At 34.5% G+C, this 25,294-nt stretch overlaps 1 protein-coding gene across 2 annotated transcripts in view; it reads left to right on the top strand.

The window, feature by feature from the left end:
* The window catches only part of eIF2alpha (eukaryotic translation initiation factor 2 subunit alpha), an 83,866-nt gene extending 64,503 nt beyond the window's left edge, over positions 1 to 19,363 (top strand). For both annotated transcript variants that reach the window (XM_090391188.1, XM_090391189.1), the window contains exon 8: positions 19,120 to 19,363. In XM_090391188.1, the coding sequence (XP_090247314.1) occupies positions 19,120 to 19,275 (156 nt within the window). In that variant the 3' untranslated portion in view covers positions 19,276 to 19,363. The remainder of the gene's footprint in view (positions 1 to 19,119) is intronic.
* The last annotated feature ends 5,931 nt before the right edge of the window (positions 19,364 to 25,294 follow it).

Genomic DNA, 25,294 nt, shown 5'->3' with positions numbered 1-25,294 from the left:
AGGCAAATCCATCGTAGAGAGTTAATTTCTCAGAACAAATTAAGGAAATTATTCTAGGGCAGTCCATGCATATACTGACATAAAACTGATTTGAGCTCTGAAGAAAACAATTTTTAGGTTGTATCTTCTTCATTTCTAATGTAGCAAGAACCTGTAATTTTCCACCTTTATAGCATTACATAGCAAGTATTATAAAGCAGAAAATATTTAATTTTTTCTAGTAGTTGGCAGGGCATTCGATTCTGTTTATAGTCTATATCTTAGCTCTTTGACAAACCTAGTATTATGGCACTTGTCATATCTCATCAGAATATTTTCTATGATGTAATACTATCCACATTAGGCCTTAAGATTTTTTATGTTTTTGAAAATATGATGGTGATCTCACTATGCTGTGCACAGCTGAAATTTTTCTGAATTCTAGTTTTAGTTGCAAAGGTTTAATAAGTTTATACATGCCCTGCCTACATACTTGTTATTCTGAAGAAACTTGGAGCTCAAATTAACTTGAACTAATCATGGCTGGCTCCATTTATTTTGATTGTTGAGCTTTAATGTCCTTCAAGAAAAAGGTCAGAACATCAGAATTGGCATCATATTTCTCTAAGCTAGCTGTCATCATGAAGGCAGAGAGTATCTTTAATCCATCTTTCAAACAGATTACTCCTAGAACATGTTAGCTCTATTTTAATCAGTGCAGTGGCGGACTGTTTCCTTCCACTAGGCTAAAGCACAAATGTCCACCTGGCCTTCATCCAACTCAAGCTACCATAACATCTTGGCACTATAATCGAATACCTTGTAATTACCCAATAAATTACAATAAATGTAATTTATTGGGTAATTTATACCCAATTTATAATTGGGTATAAATTAAAGGTGCCAAGGAATTGTATTTTTGCTTAATCCTTTATTCAACTGTAAGCAATTAATTGACTTCACATTAATTTTCTTAGCATCCAATAATACAAAACACACATCCTTTTTGGGTGTGTGTATGATACTATGTATTATCAGAGCTGCCACAACCCAGACTCAGAAGAGATACCTAGGTTGGGTAGTGGCCCTTCCCATAATGCATAGGATTATACACACCCGAAAGGATGTGTTCTTTGCATTATGGGATACTAAGGCAATTAATGTGAAGTCATTGGTCTCTGAATACAAGTAGCCAATCGTGAAGATATTTCACATGCATGTTTGTTTACACTTGGATAAAGGATTAAACAAGAATATAATTTTTTGGCATCTTTAATTTAATGGTTCAAAACTGTCCATCAGAACACAACATAATGGCTGAAACAGCCATCATGAAGGAAAGTTCGATACTTTAATAATCACCACTAAACCCAGGATAGCTTGGTAGAATGCTCATTCTTTTTGACACTGAATGTAATGAGATTGACAGAATGCTCAAAAGTACAGGGCACTAATGCCTACTGAGTGAGAGCATGCAGTAGTACTTATGCTACTGTACTGTACTGGCCATGGGAAAAATATATATAATATTAACAGTTTACTGTAATAAGTGTCGTGTGCAAGTGTGTATTTATTTTTATTTTTTAATATTTCCAAGACAAATGGCTATAATAAATTAGTGCTCTGTGGGTGTAACATTAAATGGAGTATGTGTGTACTGTTTGACCATATCTTTTATTTATTTGTGTGTTTAATTTTCACATTTTTTACATCAATGGTAATTATATAGTGAAAAAGAAGTACAAAATATTAATTAATAACTTAAATATATATACATGTGACCACAGTACTTAAATTACTTAATAAGTGAATATTTCGTCCTGATTATCTTAGGACATCGTCAGTACAGTAATTTCAAACAATAACTGTATGTTATTCCTAGTATTGTTTGAAATTACTGGCGATGTCCTAAGATACTTAGGATGAAATATTCACTTATTAAATAATTTAAGTACTGTGGTCACGTGTGTATGTTTAAGTTATGAATACTCCTCAGGTTTCACTATATAATAGAATATTAATTAATAGTTTTTCAGAAATGCATGTTATGCACATTTTCAAATTAAACCGGGGCTAAGATAAAACTGTTCTACCTTAGCCCACATAATTTTGCTGCATTAAGGAAGTAGATTCGAATTTCTCTTCTTGCAATTTTTGCATGAGGCTTGTGTCTAATCTTCTTATACTTTCATTAGAATCTAATACATTTTTTTATCTGAGTCAAAATGTATCTGTATAAGTGATAACAATTACTCTTGCTAGTTCTGAAACTGCCATTGAACCACAACAGGCCATACAAAGTGAAATAATATGTTCATGTCAGGCTGTTTTTTTGTGTTTTCATGTTAGGTGGAGCTCACTTGACCATATCTTAGGACATCGTCAGTACAGTAATTTCAAACAATAACTGTATGTTATTCCTAGTATTGTTTGAAATTACTGGCGATGTCCTAAGATACTTAGGATGAAATATTCACTTATTAAATAATTTAAGTACTGTGGTCACGTGTGTATGTTTAAGTTATGAATACTCCTCAGGTTTCACTATATAATAGAATATTAATTAATAGTTTTTCAGAAATGCATGTTATGCACATTTTCAAATTAAACCGGGGCTAAGATAAAACTGTTCTACCTTAGCCCACATAATTTTGCTGCATTAAGGAAGTAGATTCGAATTTCTCTTCTTGCAATTTTTGCATGAGGCTTGTGTCTAATCTTCTTATACTTTCATTAGAATCTAATACATTTTTTTATCTGAGTCAAAATGTATCTGTATAAGTGATAACAATTACTCTTGCTAGTTCTGAAACTGCCATTGAACCACAACAGGCCATACAAAGTGAAATAATATGTTCATGTCAGGCTGTTTTTTTGTGTTTTCATGTTAGGTGGAGCTCACTTGACCATATATCATATTCCTTCTTCATTGGACAGAGCATTTTTTACAAATTGACCAGTGTCCATTGCATTCCAGTTTAAATTTTTTTGGTGAATTTTTGTGTAAAATTAGTATTTGTGAACTATCCTCATCTATCACCTTGTGGATGTCCTGGAGGCCACCACCATGAAATTGATGCCTTGAACAGTCATTCACAATATGAGTGATCATCTGGGCTATGGAGGAACAGTCAGAATAAGGGTGGTCTGACAATCTCCATTTATGTAATAGGTAGCCACATCTGCCCTGGTTAGTTCTGATCCTGTTGATAGATGACCAAATCTTCCTAGGAAGATCAAAACCAGGCTGCAGAGCACAGGGATCTTCAACCAGGAAGCAATTTGTTGGAAGATTGTTGGACCAATGTTTTCTCTTCCCACGTCGTGTGTTGATGGTAAGGCAGCTGAAGAGAGTTCGTCCATGAACCAAAAAAGGGTTTCTTGATTTTAGGTGAAGACTAGGTGGATTTATGAGAGTCTGGTGCAGGGGCAGGAGCGGATTGCTCATTACTTTATTAAATTCTTTAATTGAGGTTTGTCTTCTTCGTATATTTGGTGGAGCAATGTTAGATAGGACAGGCAGCCAGGGGAGAGGGGTGCTTCTTTGTGTCCCACTAAGTGTGTGCATGGTAGAGTTTAGCTGGGTGTCTATAATGTTAGTTTGCACACTTCTTTCTCAGAAAGGGGCACAATATTCTGCTGCAGAGAATGCGAAGGCTAGTGCAAATAACCTTAGGACTTCTGCACCACAACCCTAGGTTTTTCCAGCAAGCCTTGAAATGATATTATTTCTCATTTTAATTTTGTTCGACAGGTTGTGCCTTTTATCGGTTTGTTACAGAAAGAGAGGTTGGGGTCGATTTGCTTCTGCATTGTTCAGGTGGAATGCTGTAGACACAGTTTTTGGTACAAAGATAGCAAGCCTCCTGGACAACTTGCAGCAACCACGATCGTCAATATTGATATTCCTTTAGTTGCATATTAAGCATAAAGCTCAGCTGAACATAATTGTATTAGTTCATTACTTTATTGCAGTATATTTTAATAAGTGATTCTGTGAAATGGGAATGGTAACCCAAAGCATTGTCACTGACATAAGTTATTATAAACATTATGATATGTGAATTTCTTTTGTAAAGAAAAAATTTTGAAGAGTGGAAACTAGGCATTCTGTGAAATGATTTCTAATTATGAATAAACAAAGTTAATTTAGATCAATCAGCAAACTTTTTTAATCCTTCGACATGTGGGATTAATTTTTAAAATAATCCTTCATGAAAACATTGAATATCTCAAATAGTGCAACGGTGTGCTGAAAGTATTCAGTATTAACTAACATTGCACTGAACAGAACATTAGCAGGTTTCTTCATCATCATCAAATTCCTGTCATGTGCCCTCAAGGGGAGTACAGGATATGATAGTACTACATGAAAAATTTACATCATTACTAACTTCCTATCTACAATTTTCCTCCAAATCAGTCTGTAACTTGTCAAGACTCCAACATTATCAATTCTTATATTTCTATCATCTAAGGCACTTTGTACCGTATCAATTCATCTATATCTTGGTTTTCCTCTGGGTCGTTTTCCTGCCAACCTGGCAGAGAACACTTGCTTTGCTAATCTTTCCTCGCCCATTCTGTTTAAGTGTCCATACCATCTTAGATTAGCTCTGCTAACAGATTCTTGGATGCTGACAATGTCAAGTTCTTTCCTAATATCCTCGTTTTTAATATGATATTGCCATTGATGCCATCTGTTCATGCCTCTAATCTTTCTCAGGACTCTCATATCTGCAGTCTATAGTCTTTGGTCAAGTGTTTTACTTCTGACCCAGCTCTCAGATCCATACGTTAAAACTGGTTTGAACACGGTCTTGTATACAGCTAATTTAGTATTCAGACTAATTTCTCTCTTATTCCATATGAATTTATTCAATTGACATCCTACCATACCAACTTTGTTGATTCTGTTGTCTATTTCCATATTTAATTTACCATCTTCACTAAAAATCGTACCTAAGTAGCTGAAATGTTTTCCTTGTTCCAGAGGTTCTCCATTCACAACGCAATTGACATTTTCAATGACTCTGCCTATTTTCATTGTCTTTGTCTTTTTATTGCTGACCTTCATACCATATCTATTACAACAGTTATTCAATATAGTCAAGGAATCTTGCAGACTTGTATCAGATTTCTTTAGAAGTATAAAATCGTCTGCATAAAGCAAAGAGCTGACATTGACATCTCCAATTCTGATATCATGTTTGCCACTTTCCTTCATAATGTGATCCATATAGATAATGAATAACAGAGGGGACAATGTACATCCTTGTCTCACACTAGATTTAACATTAAACTATCTTCCTGTACTTCCTTCAATCTAACTGCTGATTTACAACTCAAATAAAGACCAAGTATTGCTTGGTATAATGCCCCATTGACATCATATAACTGTAGCATATTGAATAGCTTCTCTCTTGGCACATTATCATATGCCTTTTCCGGATCGAGAAAACTTAAATACAGATCTTTGTTATATTCCCATGATTTCTCCACTATTTGTCGTAAAGTGAAGATCTGATCCTGACAGCCTCTATTTGGCATGAATCCAGCTTGTTCTTCACCAAACTTTTCTTCTACAATTCTTCTCAACCGTTTCTCAAGTATACTAGCATAAATCTTACCAGGACACTCTCAGTATAGAAATACCTCTGTAATTCTCACATTCAGTTTTACTTCCCTTTTTTATATATATGGGTACTATGAGAGCTCTACTCCAATCATCGGGAATTCGTCCCTCTGTCCATGCCTTCTGAACTGTGCAGTGCAGCCACTGTAAGACGTTTATACCACCATACTTCAGCATTTCTGGTTGAATATCAATCTACTCCTGCTTTTCCACTTTTCAAGCCTTTGTTGGCTTTTTCTACTTCAAGTATGGATATGTATTCCTGACTGTTTGCCTGTTCAGTACTTTTTACTGCTGTGCTATCACTGCTTGATTCATTTAGCAATTTTTCAAAGTAATTACTCATACTTCAAGGATACCTTTCTCTCCTGCTTTCATATCACCTTTATCATCTCTATTCCTTTTACAGCACTCTTTCCTACATTTCTGATATTCTTCAACAACCTCCAGAATATTTTCTATGTTCTTGCCAAAGTCCTCCCATGACTTTTGTTTAGCTAGTTTTACACAGTGTTTAACTGTCTTACATTTGTCTCTGTATTCTCAAAAGTTCCTGGAAAATAAGTCACAAGCTGACTTATTTGCCAGGAACTTTTGATATGCTTTCTTCTTTTCCTTCACTGCCTCTTTAACTTCCTGTGTCCACCATGGAGTTCTGATTTTTCTATCCTTGCAGACAACCTCACCACATGCCTCTCTGACTGAATCAGTTAGGATTTTCTTCAAGGTTTGCCACTGAATCTCCAAGGTTTGGTTCCTGTTCTCAAACTCTTTCATTTTTTCTTCAATAATCTTTGTGTATTTTAGTCTACAGTTCACATCTGAGAGCTGCTCAACTTTTATTCACTTTAAAACTTTCTTACATGTTTTTCTTTTCAATATGAAATTCAATTTTATCCTGCTCAAGACTAAATAGTGATCACTTCCAATTTCAAATCCTTTGTACACTCTGGTGTCCTGCACCAGGGAGAAAACATCACTATCAACAATAACATAGTCAATGAGATTTTTCTTATTCCTTGCTATTTCTCTCCATGTGAATTTGTACACATTTTTATGTTGGAACATGGTGTTATTAATAACCAGTCCATGTCCTGAGCAGAAATCCAACAGGTATTTGCCATTATTATTAGCTTTGCTCTTTTGTCCAAATTTCCCCAAAATATTTTTGTATGTCTGACAATCATTTCCTACTCTGTTATTTAGATCCACAACAAGAACCAACTTTTCCTTTTTCATTGTGTCACTTGCTTTTTCTAAAGCCTCAAAAAATTCCTCCACTTCTACCTTAGTAGAGCCTTCTGTGGGACCATTGACACAAATAAGTCTCATTGTCCAATTCCCCATTCCGATATTTGTGCATATCACTCTACTTGAGACTGTTTGCCATTCAAGAAGATTAACCTCGTATTTAATGTTGAATACTATGGCTACTCCTTCTTTTCCTTGATTGTCATTGCCTGAATATAACATTTTGTATTTATTGCTCAGAAAGGTCTCACCAGTTTTTGTCTTTTTTGTTTCAGTGATCTGGTACTTATCTAATTCCTCAGCTAGCGCCGTTTCTTTGCCATTCAGGCTTCTTATGTTGATAGTACCAATCTTCAACTCTAGTGATATTGAGTTGGGGTGTGTTTTAGGGTTTGTTCCAGTAGCTGACTTTTCGCTGTTCGCCCTGGGTCCCTGGCGAAAACAATGGGGGCTTTGTTTAACTGGGCAATGCCCCAGCCGGCATGAAATTTTGTCATGTTGTACCATCATTTTGTATTTTGGTTTAAGCCAATAAGAATACAATTTGGTCGGCTAAATTCCAAATTGCCAGCCCATCCTCGTTCGTTTAGTATCCAGGTAGATACCCAACAGGGTGCACCACGAGAAGGTGAGGATTGGACATTAGGTCAGAAGCCCTGGTCGGTTCTCCACATTCCTTTAATGGCTATGTCGAGGTCTCCTCTAAGTTATACAGCTTTGACCCTTAAGCACCCCTTAAAAAGGTTTCTTTTTAATTCTAGACAGTACTACTCTCTCTTTCTCTCTCTCTCTCTCTCTCTCCTCAGCTGAACTCCTGACACTACAGTTCAAATCCATCTTACCTTCGAATATTGTATCCATATTTGGGGTGGTGTACCTATGACCTCCCTCAAAATACTTGATTGTATTCAGAAGAGTGCAGTCCTCTCCCTCAGATTTTCAAGAAACACAAAAAAATTCATTCTTCTTTCAACCACTTGTTCATGCATGCCACTATTGCATCATGGGTTTTGGGACTTATTGTATTTGTGCCTGATTTAAAAAAATAATAATAATAAAATATAAATATATAAAAAAACAGGTGTGCTGGGGCAGTCTTAAGCAGACAGGAACTTCTGTCTTATTTTCAGCTTACACTGAAACTTGCATCAAATGCAAAACAGCTATCAATAAATCCAAATCAAACTCTGAAAGAATACAATTTGGTCGGCTAAATTCCCAATTGCCAGCCCATCCTCGTTCGTTTAGTATCATTTTTCCGTTATTTATTATGTATAGTTATGTCTACTCACGGTTTACCTCTTTTAAAACTTAAACTCTGAAAGGACCAAACAAAATGTAGAAATCTATACAGCTGGCCATACCTCGTAGTCCCTTACAGAGCTCATCAGGTGCAACTTCTGCTTGTCTGCACTTCTACCATACCACCACAGCAGGCATATGGTGAAAATCCTCCTTCTCTTCCATCAAAAAAGTCTTCTAATTCTGAAGGTTTCTCCTTAGTATTATTAGTTTCCAATAAATTTTAATTTTTTGGAATTGGAAACTATGAAAACTATGAAACACAGTGAACCTGACTTTAATAATTTTTGTAATTTCCACGACTTGCATCAAAAAAATAAAATTGTAAATTTTATTTTTATTTTAAATTGTAAATTTTATTTTATTCTGTTTGATGGAGATAAATTTACAATAAAATTGTAAATTTATCTCCATCAAACAGAAGGATTTAAGCTGGCTTGAGATATGATAGCTTTATATCTTTCCTACACACCAACTCAGCATTGATTTGCAATTGTTCGTATGTGGGACTCACAAAACAAAATAAAAATTTAAAAAAAAAGTATGAATTATTTACTAGTGGAAATGGAAGACCACTGATTACTAGGTCACATTGTGTTTATAAATCTAGACATTTGAAGTAATTTGAATGGAGGTAATGTTTAAATGATTCTGTTATGTCTGGAGAAAATAGATTTTTGATATGAGCGTACCTCTTCTACTGGTACATTAGTGAAATAATGATATACAGGTAACTCTTGTTCAACGCGGTCTACAATTTCTAGTAACCCTTTATTTATTTTTTCATATATTTTTCACCACGGGACTTAAAAATATAATTTTATCTTTGTTAAATTTATGTCTGCCTGTATCGCGCAAGTAGTTATAAGTATCGAATTTAGTTTTATTGTATTCCTGAATAAGGTACTGTACAGAGGCTTTTGCATTCTGTGTAATTTTCAACAAATAGTGCAGTTAGAGACAGTTGGAATAAAAACAGCACTAAATAAAGAATCACATGTCCCCTCTCCTCCACTATGTGGAGGAGACCTCCACATAGCCTGTAAAGGAATGCGGAGAACCGACCAGGGCTTCTGACCTAATGTCCAATCCTCACCTTCTCGTGGTGCACCCTGTTGGGTATCTACTTGGATACTGAACGGATGAGGATGGGCTGGCAATTTGGGATTTAGCCGACCAAATTGTATTCTTATTGGTTAAACCAAAATATAGAATGAAATAAACCCCAACTCAACATCACCAGAGTTAAAGATCGGTACTATCAACGTAAGAAGCCTGAATGGCAAAGAAATGGAGCTAGCTGAGGAATTAGATAAGTACCAGATCGACATAATAGGGGTGACTGAAACAAAAAAGACCAAAACTGGTGAGATCTTTCTGAGCAATAAATACAAAATGTTATATTCAGGCAATGACAATCAAGGAAAACAAGGAGTGGCCATAGTATTCAACACAAAATACGAGGCTAATCTTCTTGAATGGCAGTCAGTCTCAAGTAGAGTAATGTGGGCAAATATGAGAATGGTGAACTGGACAATGAGACTTATTTGTGCCTATGGTCCCACAGAAGGTTCTACTAAGGTAGAAGTGGAGGAATTTTTTGAGGCTTTAGAAAAAGCAACTGACACAATGAAATATGAAAAGTTGGTCCTTGTTGGGGATCTAAATAGCAGAGTAGGAAATGATTGTCAGACATACAAAAATATTTTGGGAAAATTTGGAGAAAAGAGCAAAGCTAATAATAATGGCAAATATGTGTTGGATTTCTGCTCAGGACATGGACTGGTTATTACTAACGCCATGTTCCAACATAAAAATGTGCACAAATTCACATGGAAAGAAGAGGCTAGGAATAAGAAAAGTCTCATTGACTATGTTATTGTTGATAGTGATGTTTTCTCCCTGGTGCAGGACACCAGAGTGTACAGAGGATTTGAAATTGGAAGTGATCACTATTTAGTCATGAGCAGGATAAAATTGAATTTCATATTGAAAAGAATAACATGTAAGAAAGCTTTAAAGCGAATAAAAGTTGAGCAGCTCTCAGATGTGAACTGTAGGCTAAAATACACAAAGATTATTGAATAAAAAATGAAAGAGTTTGAGAATAGGAATCAAACCTTGGAGATTCAGTGGCAAACTCTGAAGAAAACATTGATTGATTCTGCCAGAGAGGCATGTGGTGAGGTTATCTGTAAGGATAAAAAAATCAGAACTCCCTGGTGGACACAGGAAATTAAAGAGGCAGTGAAGGAAAAGAAGAAAGCATACCAAAAGTTCCTGTCAAATAAGTCAGCTTGTGCTCTTAGAGAATATAGAGACAAATGCAAGAATGCTAAACACTGTGTAAAACTAGCTAAACAAAAGTCATGGGAGGACTTTGGCAAGAATATAGAAAATAAATATCAAGAAGGTGGCAAAATATTCTGGAGGTTGTTGAAGAAGCTTAAGAATGGAGGAAAGAGTGCTGTAAAAGGAATTAGAGATGATAAAGGTGGCAAAAAACAGGAGAAAAAGATATCCTTGAAGTATGGAATAATTACTTTGAAAAACTGCTAAATGAAACAAGCAGTGATGACAGCACTGTGGTAAAAAACACTCACCAGGCATGCAGTCAGGAATACATATCCATACTAGAAGTAGAAAAAGCCATCAAAGGCTTGAAATGTGGAAAGGCAGCAGGAGTTGATGATATTCGACCAGAAATGCTGAAGTATGGTGGTATAAGAGTCTTACAGTGGCTGCACTGCATAGTTCAGAAAGCCTGGACAGAGGGACGAATTCCCGATGATTGGAGTAGAGCTCTCATAGTCCCATATATAAAAAGGGAAATAAAACTGCATGTGAGAATTACAGAGGTATTTCCCTACTGAGTGTTCCTGGCAAGATCTATGCAAGTATACTTGAGAAACGGTTGAGAAGAATTGTGGAAGAAAAGCTTAGTGAAGAACAAGCTGGATTCAGGCCAAATAGAGGCTGTCAGGATGAGATCTTCACTTTACGACAAATAGTGGAGAAAGCATGGGAATATAACAAAGATCTGTATTTAAGTTTTGTCGATCTGGAAAAGGCATATGACAAGGTGCCAAGAGAGAAGCTATTCAATATGCTTCAGTTATATGGTGTCAATGGGGCATTATATCAAGCAATACTTGAGATTATTGAAGAAAAAATGAAAGAGTTTGAGAACAGGAACCACACCTTGGAGATTCGGTGGCAAACCTTGAAGAAAATCCTAACTGAGTCAGACAGAGAGGCATGTGGTGAGGTTGTCTGCAAGGATAGAAAAATCAGAACTCCATGGTGGACACAGGAAGTTAAAGAGGCAGTGAAGGAAAAGAAGAAAGCATATCAAAAGTTCCTGGCAAATAAGTAAGCTTGTGACTTATTTGCCAGGAACTTTTGAGAATACAGAGACAAATGTGAGACAGTTAAACACTGTGTAAAACTAGCTAAACAAAAGTCATGGGAGGACTTTGGCAAGAACATAGAAAATAAATATCAAGAAGGTGGCAAAATATTCTGGAAGTTGTTGAAGAATATCAGAAATGTAGGAAAGAGTGCTGTAAAAGGAATAGAGATGATAAAGGTGATATGAAAGCAGGAGAGAAAGGTATCCTTGAAGTATGAGTAATTACTTTGAAAAATTGCTAAATGAATCAAGCAGTGATAGCACAGCAGTAAAAAGTACTGAACAGGCAAACAGTCAGGAATACATATCCATACTTGAAGTAGAAAAAGCCAACAAAGGCTTGAAAAGTGGAAAAGCAGGAGCAGATTGATATTCAACCAGAAATGCTGAAGTATGGTGGTATAAAAGTCTTACAGTGGCTGCACTGCACAGTTCAGAAGGCATGGACAGAGGGACGAATTCCCAATGATTGGAGTAGAGTGCTCATAGTACCCATATATATAAAAAGGGAAGTAAAACTGAATGTGAGAATTACAGAGGTATTTCTATACTGAGAGTGTCCTGGTAAGATTTATGCTAGTATACTTGAGAAACGGTTGAGAAGAATTGTAGAAGAAAAGTTGGTGAAGAACAAGCTGGATTCATGCCAAATAGAGGCTGTCAGGATCAGATCTTCACTTTACAACAAATAGTGGAGAAATCATGGGAATATAACAAAGATCTGTATTTAAGTTTTCTCGATCCGGAAAAGGCATATGATAATGTGCCAAGAGAGAAGCTATTCAATATGCTACAGTTATATGATGTCAATGGGGCATTATACCAAGCAATACTTGGTCTTTATTTGAGTTGTAAATCAGCAGTTAGAATTGAAGGAAGTACTGGAAGATGGTTTAATGTTAAATCTGGTGTGAGACAAGGATGTACATTATCCCCTCTGTTATTCATTATCTATATGGATCACATTATGAAGGAAAGTGGTATTAAACATGATATCAAAATTGGAGATGTTAATGTCAGCTCTTTGCTTTATGCGGATGATGTTATACTTCTAAATAAATCTGCTACAAGTCTGCAAGATTCTCTGACTAAATTGAATAGCTGTTGTAATAGATATGGTATGAAGGTCAGCAATAAAAAGACAAAGACAATGAAAATAGGCAGAATCATTGAAAATGTCAACTGTGTTGTGAATGGAGAACCTGTGGAACAAGTAAAACATTTCAGCTATTTAGGCACGATTTTTACTGAAGATGGTAAATTAAATATAGAAATAGACAACAGAATCAGCAAAGCTGGTATGGTGGGAAGTCAATTGAATAAATTCATATGGAATAAGAGAGAAATCAGTCGGAACACTAAATTAGCTGTGTACAAGACAGTATTCAAACCAGTTTTAACTTATGGATCTGAGAGCTGGGTCAGAAGTAAAACACTTGACCAAAGACTAGAGACCACAGATATGAGAGTCCTGAGAAAGATTATAGGCATGAACAGATGGCATCAATGGCAATATCATATTAAAAACGAGGATATTAGGAAAGAACTTGACATTGTCAGCATCCAAGAATGTGTTAGCAGAGCTAATCTAAGATGGTATGGTCACTTAAACAGAATGGGCGAGGAAAGATTAGCAAAACAAGTGTTCTCTGCCAGGTTGGCAGCTAAACGATCCAGAGGAAGACCAAGATGTAGGTGGATTGATACGGTATAAAATGCTTTAGACGATAGAAATATAAGATCTGATAATGTTGGAGTCTTGACAAGTAACAGACTGATTTGGTGGAAAATTGTAGATAGGAAATTAATAATGATGTAATTTTTTTCATGTAGTACTATCATATCCTGTACACCCCTTGAGGGTACATGGCAGGAATTTGATGATGATGATGATGATGAACTATTGTCCAATTTTTCAGTTATGAAATAAGTGTTTGTTTTATTGCATTTGAAATTCTCAATGTCATTATGACAGAATCACAAAAGCTAACTCAAATAAAATTCTACCAAGAATTGCAACATGCCATATAATGAGTGAGTGAGTTTGCCTGCCACCTCAAACGCAAACAAGTAGCCTTAAAATTCAACCAAGGGTTGAAACTTTTGTGTGAGTTCAGCCATTCGGTAATGAGAAGTTCTGTTGGAACGATAAATGACATCCTGTCGTGAATGTGTTAAAACTAATAGTGAATGTTGGGATTACAGTTTCAGATATTATGGAATTGAAGAAAATTAGCATTTCAACTCAACACTTGTTGGTTGCCTTTGGGTCGTGCCATCTTTTGTTAATACCGCACCAATCATATGCACGTCTTTATAGCTGCTCTCTTGTGTAAAACAAAATTCAACTTGTACGTATTGTAATAATCAAAAAAGTTGAATAATTTATAAGCGTATAAAAGGATATCACCTGTAAATCGTTGACGTGCCACAAAATTCTCAGGCGTGCCACCTCTGGCACAAGTGTCATTGGTTCACCATCTAGGGTTTACTGTATAAAGTGTTTATTGTTGCACATTGTCTTTGTTTTCTGCCAGGAAAGCGCATTAAAAATAATAAGTGTGTTATTCTCGAGCTGATCAGTTTATTTTCTGGTGAGTCACGTATATAATGCTTTTTTTTTTTATGTAAAAATTTATTTTTATTGTAATGGCCACTAAAACTGCAACGAAAGGGAAAAAAACCAACATTGAAGGGGAAATTCATTTCTCTCGAAGAAAAAATTAAAATCTTGGATTGCTTAAAAATTGGAGAAAAACCAGGAGTTGTTGCAAGGACTCTGAATTTAAATGAATCAACAATTCGAACAATCAAACAAAATGAACTTAAAATCCGAGAAAGTGTTATTGCTGGGTCAACAGTAAATGCAAAGCACGTTGCTTGTGCATGCAATATTCTAATAGAAAAAATGGAAAAATCTCTAATGATTTGGATAGAAGATTGCACTCAAAAGAAAATTGCTTTGGATGGACACCTTATTAAGCAAAAAGTTCTCAAAGTTTATAAACATTTAAAAGAACTTGATTAAGAATCTTCAGAAGAAATCTCTCAGCTTGGATTTTTGTGTCAGTAAGGGTTGGTTTGAAAACTTTAAAAAGCAGTTTTCTTTGTATAATCTTAAAATCCAGTGAGAATCAGCATCAGCAGACGTTGAAGCTACCTGGAAATACCCAGCAAAACTTTTAAAAATCACTGAAGAAGGTGGTTATAGTGCAGACCAGGTGTTCATGCAGATGAATCTGGGTTATATTGGAAAAAAATGCCAAAACGCACCTATATTTCGAAAAAGATCAGCTCCTGGATTCAAAGTTTCCAAAGATAGAATTACTCTACTGTTTTGTAGTAATGCATCAGGTGATTACATGACAAAACCAATGTTTATTAACTGATCTGCAAATCCTTTTGCAATGAAAGGGCTTGACAAGTCCACCCAACCTGTTTATTGGTGGGCCAATAAACAGGTTGGGTGGACAATAACAAAAAGGCATGGGTTACAGCTAGCATGTTTGAAAATTGGTTTTTCAAGTGTTTTTGTACCCGATGTTGAAAGTTACACGAAGAAAAAGAATATGGACTTCAAAATTCTACTAATTTTAGACAACGCTCAGGCCACCCGAATATTGAAATAACTTTTTTGCCGCCTAATACTACGTCACTTATTCAACCACTCGACCAAGGAATAATATCAACATTTAAGTCATATTATGTTCCGTGAACATTCCAATTAATTTTGGAAAAAATAGAATCTAATCCAAACATGACACTGCCTCAAGCGTGGAAAGAGTTTTTAATATTGAATTGTGTGAAAATTATTTCTCTGTCCATTAAGGAATTACAACCCTCTATGCTGAATGCTTGCTGGAAAAAAATATGGCCAAACCGTTCTGGAACAAAATTTCGTACCTCCAGTTGATGCTGAGCTACGTTGTATAATAAACATCGCACACATTGTTGGTGGAGAGGGCTTTTGCGATATGGTTGAAAATGAAATTAGTGAATTAATTGATTGAGAAACAGATTTAAATGAGGAGGAACTGGTATAATTAATAGATGGTGTCGAACCAAGTGGCTGGGAAAGTTCTGCTGAAGATTCTGATTGTGATGAATCCGTTAAAGAATTCAGTTTAAAGAAATTAGCAGAAGGATTGGACTTGGCAAGAAAGTTAGGAAGTTATTTTACGGATAATGATCCCTCAGTGGAGCACTCGGGAAAATTTACGAGACAATTGGATATTTGTTTAGTGCCATATTGTGAACTTGATAAAAAATTGCAGCGTAGTGGTAAGCAAGGGCTTATTACTGACTACTTGATAACTAAACCAGCCGAAGTATGCAATGAGAATTATACAAGTGATATCCAAGAGATTTTAGGTGATGACGACCTCTGGCCACTTAAATAAAGAACATCTACGAAATGTTATTTTTGAAGACAGTGATGATGATTAAAATATGCGCTTTATTTTATTTTGTCTAAAACATTTATGCATTATGGGCAATGAAGTTTATGTACAATTTGTAATTTTTATAATTTTATACTATGTATTTGTCTCATAGTTTGTTTATTAACTTATGAATTATCTGAATTAAATAAAAATATTGATTTTGTTGGATATGTCGTTGTTTATATAATTTAAACAAAAAAAAACGATTTCAGAACCTAGCCCTACTTTTTCTATGTGACCTAAGTCTCGCATAACGCGATTTATATAACGCAGAATTTCAATGGAACCTAACATCTGCATTATACGAGGGTTAGATGTAGTGTTTAAGCCAGCTAATGTACCAATAGAAATCTGTGCAGATGGTGTTATCTGATATTTAATTCTGATAATTTTGGACAAGGTGTGAAGAATTTTGAAATGGAAATTAGTATATTCAACAACAAGAACATTGAAATTTCTGGTTTTTGGATCTTTGGTAGGGCATTGAGTTAAGAGGATGGAAAATTTGATCTTTTTTCTTAATTGACCAGTGAAGCTTGCAAGAAAGTAAATTATTTTCTTTTTATGTGTTGATCAAGTTAGGTATTGATGTCTAGTAATTAAATAGGTTGAGGAATTAGAAAATAATGTAGATAATTTTGTTTCATAATAACTTTGCTTCTCCATTATCAGGTTTCAAAATTGTCATTATTGTTTCTGAGACTAAGAAAAGCTTTCTATCCTAAAGTTGTATTATTATTTATTTTATTTTATTATTATTATGTGACACCTCCAAGGAGTCCAAAGACTTATCAGGGGAGAGCACCCACCCCACAACTCTCCATCTCCATCACTCAAACCTCTTCATCTATACCACTTGGCCAACCAGGTCAGCAAGAAATCAGGTTGAGGAATCAGAAAACAATGTAGATAATTTTGTTTCACAATAATTTACGCTTCTTCATTATCAGGTTTCAAAATTATTGTCATTATTGATTCTGAGACAAAGAATAGCTTTCTTTTCTAAAGTTGTATTATTATTTATTTTATTATTATTACTACTATTATTATTATATGACACCTTCAAGGAGTCCAAAGACTCATCGTGGGAGGGCACCCACCACACAACTCTCCATCTCCACCACTCAAACCTCATCATCTACACCAATGCTATCTACTGGCACCACCACTAGTATTTTCACAGACAATTGCAAACATCCATGCCCATGCAGGATTCGAACCTGCAGCCTTTTGGCTGGAGAGCGAATATGCTAACCACTTGGCCAACCAGGCCAGCGATTATTATTTTATTTATTTATTTTGGATAATAACGGTTAGTAGTAGTAGAACCACAGTTTTTAATCTAAGATTTTGTTTTATTTTTCTATGAATGTTATTGCCTTTTCTCTATTATATCTATTTTTGGAATATTATCAGGGTATTAGCAGAACTAAAAACTCTGTTAGTGAACAGCTGTTTGGCAGTAGTTGATTGACTTTTACTAGAAAGTGTAATTTGTTAATTATTTTCCAGAAGGCAGTTAAGCTTTATTTGACTAAGTATGAAGAGTGAGCTATTATCAATACGGTTCACAAACTGATAGATTCTGTCTTGTTTGGATCAGATTCGGTTGAAGAGATCTTTTCTCATAAAAGAACAAAATAAGCTTTTTTCATAAATGTGTTTTGCCATGCAGGACTTAATATTTTTTCATTCTTAATATGAGAATGATCTTGTTGTTTTTGCATTTCTAGAGAAATACTAATCAGTTTAATGGTGAGGTGCTCTTGAATTTTAATACCTGTTTTTTATATTTCTCCATAGAGATTAAACATTTTATTTAATGACAATATTAGGTTATTAGAAAAACTGGGTTTTTTATGTTTATAAAGTACAGAAATTAAAATAAAATCATAACAAAAATGAAAAAGCAGTCATAACTGTACACATATTTTCAACTAACCATGAAATGGGGAAAAAAAAAATTCTTGTCTTGACATTTTAAAGAATCTCTTGAAGTGATTTGGTTGCATGGTTCCCTTAATAGGAATCAGGGATTGATATGTCAACTTATGGAAGCCTGATCTAATCTCTTAATATATCAGGCCTAAAGCAATTATGCTAACATAATTACTTTTTTTACCCATAGTTTATATTGTTAATAGTGTTTTGTGCTATATTTGCATTATGTAAATCCTTATTTGAACCTAGAAGAAGCTGCTACATATTAAGATAGCAGAACTTGTCATTTTAATATTAGTACTGACATTAAAGACCTCATTTTGCTAATGATGGTATGCTCCATTTCTCCTATCTATTTGACAAACCTTGCAGTGCACAAACATCCCAGTCTTTGAGCTTTACAACCAATGCCTTAAGAATAGACTTTCATGCCATTCTTTAAGGGCCAGGATTATTTTGTCACTTTCAGCACTACCAAAACATAGTTCTGCTTTTTCCCTTACAATAAAGGATATGAATTCATCTTTCTTTCTTTTCATAATACACAAAATACAAGAAGATATCCAACCCTGTCTGGTGATATTTGCCTGTTACCTTTCCTAGCATAAATGCATTACATTCAGTAGGTTCCTCAGCCTGTAAAAAAAACTTGCCCTTTTTTTCCTCAAGATTATACTTTTTACCTAACCAGCTAGTGACTGTACTTTTAGTTTCTGGAATGGTCTTCCTCATAAAGTGTTTTCCCAAGTGCAATCTCCTGCTTTTCCTAAAAAATATCGAGACAGGTTTCTTTATCTGTGGCCTATGCGCACACACAAATTGGCATATTGCAAGTCCAGTGACCCCCATGTTTTAGATTGATGGGGGGCGGTCACTCCATTAGCATGGTTTCTAATTATCACATGTTTGCTCTATGCCTCTTGTTTTTGAATGTAACTTTTTAACTTCAGTCTAGGTGAATTTTGTTAACCTGATTAACTTTTTTGAATTCCTTAAACATACATGAACAGATTTATTTGTGTTTATGCCATCACTTATCAAAAACAATGGAAATTACTTTGATAACAATACATAATTACATTGTAGCAATCTTAACATTTGACATAGCCTCCATTAATGAAAGGAAATATTTATATGAAAATGTCCTCTATTTTTAGCCTAAAGTTGTCACTGAAACAGATGAAGCTGAACTAGCAAAACAGCTGGACCGTCTTGAACAGGAAAATGCTGAAATTCCTGGTGATGATGATGAAGATGAGGAGGAAGATGAGGATGAATCAGGTGAAGATGCAGAGCCAGAAATAAATCTTTGACATTATAAACTGCCTTTGGATGGAACGATATTAAGTGATAAATTGTGGCCTTGAAATGAATAGATTCATTAAATGAGACAGTATAGAACGTGCAAGCATTTGATTCTTTCTCTTTTTTTTTTTTTTTTCCCCTGGATAACTCAACAGTTTACCGAATTGATTACGGCCACTTCTGTTTTGTTGCTGTGGTATGTAATTGGAAGCTTCACATGTTATCAAAAAATTGTGATTTCAGTTAATATTGATTATATAACATGAGATCAAAACCGTCGATTCAGGTTGGAATAAGGCACAGGCATAATTAAAGAGTTCCGTGATTTGTTTTATATATATATATATATATGTGTGTGTGTGTGGCAATGTGGAAATGTTTTCTCTTAATATAAAAAAAATATGCACACTTCTGTACACAGATATTCCTATTTGTTTTACATTTACATTTAACTGCCAAGCAATTGATAAAATTGATATTTTGTACCATCTTTCTCTTTTGACCAACTACACAAATGAGATGCCACCTAATCATTTTGATAAATGATGAGTGCTGCTTCCACTTGAAAGCAATTTCTATTTGAATCTATTTCACTTTTGAAATAATAAATGTTGCGTTGCTTCAGATTACATATATTGGCCGAGGCTTCAGTTAAGAATATTCAGTATTCTTAACTCATCATCATGCATATCAAGGATTTAGGCCTAGTGGCCTGTTCTGGCCTTAGAAGGTCATCGTTGAATCTTTTAAGAGGACATAGCCTCCATTAATGAAAGGAAATATTTATATGAAAATGTCCTCTATTTTTAGCCTAAATTTGTCACTGAAACAGATGAAACTGAACTAGCAAAACAGCTGGACCGTCTTGAACAGGAAAATGCTGATATTCCTGGTGATGATGAAGATGAGAATGAATCAGGTGATGATGCAGAGCCAGAAATAAATCTTTGACAGTTAACTGAAATATTTAAATGATTGATGTTGAGAATTTAATTTTAATTTTAACTTTATATCATTGAAGTAGTTTTTAAAAAAAAATGCAGTTTTTTTTCTTTCAGAAAAAACTCGGATATATTGGACAAAATCCAAACTATATATCCATTACAATGATTTCAGGGTTCTTTTAAAATCATGAGTCCAGTGTGTTTGACTTCTGCAAGGAATGGGAGGAAGTTCTCATTTTTGTAAAATTAATTCTTTCTACTATTATCTTCTAATATGTTATAAGTTAGTAACAAAAAAAAAAATTATACCTTGACAAAATTGCTGAAAATTATAGTGATAAATTGTCATTTATGTGTACTGATCTATTTATACTTGTAAAATGATACTGATGGTTATGTAGTTCTTTTACCATCCACAGAACTATCAACAGCTGCAGTTGTCAAATATGGAGGATTCACAAATGCATATCTAACTCTCATATGTTATCCATGGCACCTATTTTTCATGAAATGATATCCTTTCTCAGAGTATTGATTTTCACATTAAACACTGTAAGCACAGCAGTCCTGAGACTGCTCGCTCACCTACCTACCCATCCACACATCTCAGTGATAGTATATTAAGGAAACTATGCAGTTTTTGCCTTAATAATTTGTCTTTCTCAAGATCACTAAATATAAAGAAGTATACATATCCATTAGCATTCAAAAGAGGAACAAATTCTGAACTATTATATTAAATTATCGAAGTATTCTAAACTGTTATATTAAATTATCAAGTCAGTTGTCACATCATGTATGAACTTCATCTGGTGCATATTTTTTCCAGGTATGGTTTAGGAAGTTTCTTATGCCATAGCATTTAATCAAAACTTCCACATATCTTAGTTTCATCTCTCTTAAGTGTTCCCTATGACAAAATAACCTTCAAGTCCTTAAAATGCTCTCTCATCATACTAATAATTTGGTTCAAATGGGTTTCAGATGTTACTCAAATACATTTCATTAACATTTGCTACAACATCTGTTATATAATCTCAGTAATGTTAACTATTGCAAATGTGTTTGCCTAATCTTTCAGTTTGTTGCATATAAGCTTAATTATAATTACATAGTCTTGTACACATCTGGATGCTTCTTTGGTTGGATCCTTTAGTAATTGCAGTAATGACTAAAGCATTTTGATGAGCTTAAATTTCTGGCATGTTCTTTGGGGATATTGGCAGTGTGGTTACAGATGAAACCAACATATGGAATCGCATTTTGATCCTTTGTATGTTCAGGGTTCTGATTTTGGGAGGATATGGAAGAATATATTTTGTTTAAAAGCTTAGGTGCAAATGTGGCAGAAGGAAATAGTTCTTTCTTGGAGTGGTGACATAGTATTTTCATCTTTTGATTTTTTTCCCTCTGCATGGGGTGATAGTAGGAAAGAGGCAAGTATAGTTCTAATTCAGAAGATCTATTTGAGATAATGCCCATCTATTTTCAAGTTCTGCAATAAAATTTATTTTAGGTGTTGCAGATCAAAGGAAACATAGTTTTTGCTCTTCCAAGCCAAGACAAATGAATTAGTATATCTCATCCATACAGTACCACCAATTATGGTTTTCAGTCAGTGTCTGATCAAGTTAGCTCTTTGAAATATGTGTATAGATTACTAGTGGAGATGGAGGCAATCCCATCGTTAATTCTAATTTTGCTTTGCATTATATTTCCATTTCAAGTAATTTGTGTTTAGGCTATGCCTACAAAGCTTCATGATGTCCAGTAACAGTTTAGCTAAGTATTTAGGTTGGTTATGTTGAAAAGCTTACATCAATTATCAACTGTGGGTTAGAATGAAATTTTTGCTTTATGTTGTTCATGCACCATATCTTTATGGAATGTCCGTGAACGATACGAACATACTTCTTAAAATCCTCATTCCATCTTCTTTATCGATCTTCTTCATATCCCCGATATTGTAATTTGGGTCATTATTTAGGAGTTTTCAAATGATCTTGTTTTATGGACATTATGGGGAATGAATTTTATGTGGTGACACAGATATACAATGTAAAGAAGACATTTTTTCTTTAGGCATTCAGCAATCATAAAACTTCCAAGTGTGTTGCCATTGCTGTTTATTATTTCTATGAAATTTAGGTTGTATTTTGTATGAGAATTCTGCATTCTACTGCTGAATCAATATTTTGTTGCATTTCCCATGATTAGTGCAACTATGCATTTGCAGTGAGGTAAGATTCTTCTAGGCTCTTTCTAGGTTGTATGTGAGTAGGGGTGGAACAGACTAATTGACAACAAAAGTTTGAAATAATTCTGTTGATTTCTTCTTTGTACTTTAGTATGAATGTCTGTATAAAGGGTAAAAAAAAAATGTTATATCATGAATTTTCACTTATCAGTGGAACTGATTAATGTATGCACAAGTAAGACCTCTAACTTAAGTCATGTGCAAAGCTGAGTTATACTGAATTGGAAACAGTAGTGCCAATTATATTCCATTTCTGTTTCATATAGTCGTCAATGAGAAATAACACTTTGATCCCTGTGATTCCTATCTCCTCTGTAGTACACAGAATTCTGCCAAGTGTAAGAAAATGTCATAATGAAGTTCTTTTACAGAAGAATCAGTTTTTTCCCCCTTTGTATTTCACAGAAGAAAAAAAAATATTGCTCCCTCATCATCATCAAATTCCTGACATGTATCCTCATGGGGTGTACAGGATATGACAGTACTACATGAAAAATTTACATCATTACTAACTTCCTATCTACAATTTTCCTCCAAATCAGTCTGTTACTTGTCAAGACTCCAACATTATCAGATCTTATATTTCTATCGTCTAAGACACTATCTGATACTGCTCTCTTTGCCGCCTTCAAAAAAATAGTGAAGTAATAAATAAAAATCCAGCTTAACTGTTCACTGAGCAAGTCTAAATATAGGAAAACTTTGCTGACTAAATTTCGGAGAAATCAGAAATCAAGGTGATTTCCGAGTTCTCAGAAATTCATGAAAGGAATAATGAATTAAGGTGATTCATTGTTCTTCTCATTTCTCATCCTGTAAATGATATTCTCGTAGAAAGGCTTAGACGTTGGTTAAACATGCTTATTAAATAATTTAAGGAATTTACAACGTACACAGGATATAAATTAAATTAAACTTTAATCTATATTTCCAATATTTAAATAAATAAACATTTAATATTTAAATAAATTATATATCCATCATATGTTAGTACATAATAACAGGCATCTGTCCATTTTAGTTGGTAATATATGTACATGCAAAAAAAAAAATCAAAGCATCTGTAGTCAGTCACTTGTTCATTAAAGTGACACGATGCCTAACCACAAGGCAACCAGTTCTTGTAAACCATTCTGTCACTTAGTAACAATTTCAAGTTACATATCCATCACTTTGTGGAAGCTTATAAATGAAAATGTTTATTTACTGACCTATTGTCACATCTGCTTATTCTAAAATATTTCATCCTCTCCAAAAAAAAAAGATTTGTGGTATAAGTTAGACTGGAGGGCAGAGTGCCTGAAGACAATAGCATGTATCTTGCTTATTGATTAGGAAACTACTCTGACTTGTCCCTGTAAGTGGGGCAGTTTCCATGGAAACATTGACATATCTTGTCAAACAAAAGTATTTTATTATATATGGAGATTTATTTTCACTTCACCCTTGGATAAATGAATATTCTTTCACTGCATTTTAGATATGTTTCACAAAGCTGCAAAGCACCTGTTACATTAATTTGCCAATCCCATCCAGTTTTTAATAAAATTTGGAAATTTATTTTCATCCCAGCATATCAAAAGTTCCTGGCAAATAAGTCAGTTTGTGCTCTTAGAGAATACAGAGACAAATGTAAGAAAGCTAAACACTGTAAAACTAGCTAAACAAAAGTCATGAGAGGACTTTGGCAAGAACATAGAAAATAAATATCAAGAAGGTGGTAAGATATTCTGGAGGTTGTTGCAGAAGCTTAGAAATGGAGGAAAGAGTGCTGTAAAAGGAATTAGAGATGATAAAGGTGAAATGAAAACGGGAGAAAAAGATATCCTTGAAGTATGGAGTAATAACTTCGAAAAATTGCTAAATGAAACAAGCAGTGATAGCACAGTGGTAAAAAAACACTCAACAAACATTCAATCAGGAATATATATCCATAACTGAAGTAGAAAAAGCCATCAAAGGCTTGAAATGTGGAAAGGCAACAGGAGTAGATTGATATTTAACCAGAAATGCTTAAGTATGGTGGTATAAAAGTCTTACAGTGGCTGCACTGCATAGTTCAGAAGGCCTGGACAGAGGGACGAATTCCCGATGATTGGAGTAGAGCTCTAATAGTACCCATATATAAAAAGGGAAATAAAACAATGTGAGAATTACAGAGGTATTTCCCTACTGAGTGTTCTAGACAAGATTTATGCCAGTATACTTGAGAAATGGTTGAGAAGAATTGTGGAAAAAAAGCTTGGTGAAAAACAAGCTAGATTCAGGCCAAATAGAGGCTGTCAGGATCAAATCTTCACTTTACGACAATTAGTTGAGAAAAAATGGGAATATAACAAAGATCTGTATTTAAGTTTTGTCGATCTGGAAAAGGCATACGACAAGGTGCTAAGAGAGAAGCTATTCAATACACTATAGTTATATGGTGTCAATGGGGCATTATATCAAGCAGTACTTAGTCTTTATTTGAGTTGCAAGTCAGCAGTTAGAATTGAAGGAAGTAGAGGAAGATAGTTTAATGTTAAATCTGGTGTGAGACATGGATGTACATTATCCCCTGTTATTCATTATCTATATGGATCACATTATGAAGGAAAGTGGTGTTAAACATGATATCAGAATTGGAGATGTTAATGTCAGCTCTTTGCTTTATGCAGACGATTTTATACTTCTAAATAAATTTGCTACAAGTCTGCAAGATTCCTTGACTAAATTGAATAATTGTTGTAATAGATATGGTATGAAGGTCAGCAATAAAAAGACAATGAAAATGGGCAGAGTCATTGAAAATGTCAACTGTTTTTTTGAATTGAAACCTGTGGAACA

The sequence above is a fragment of the Typopeltis vanoorti genome, chromosome 4 (assembly GCF_054136105.1).
Source record: "Typopeltis vanoorti isolate ZY-2024b chromosome 4, IOZ_Tvanoo_1.0, whole genome shotgun sequence".
NCBI lineage: Eukaryota > Metazoa > Arthropoda > Arachnida > Uropygi > Thelyphonidae > Typopeltis > Typopeltis vanoorti.
The sequence above is the reverse complement of the archived record's forward strand: the minus strand, read 5'-3'. Positions and strand labels throughout refer to the sequence as shown.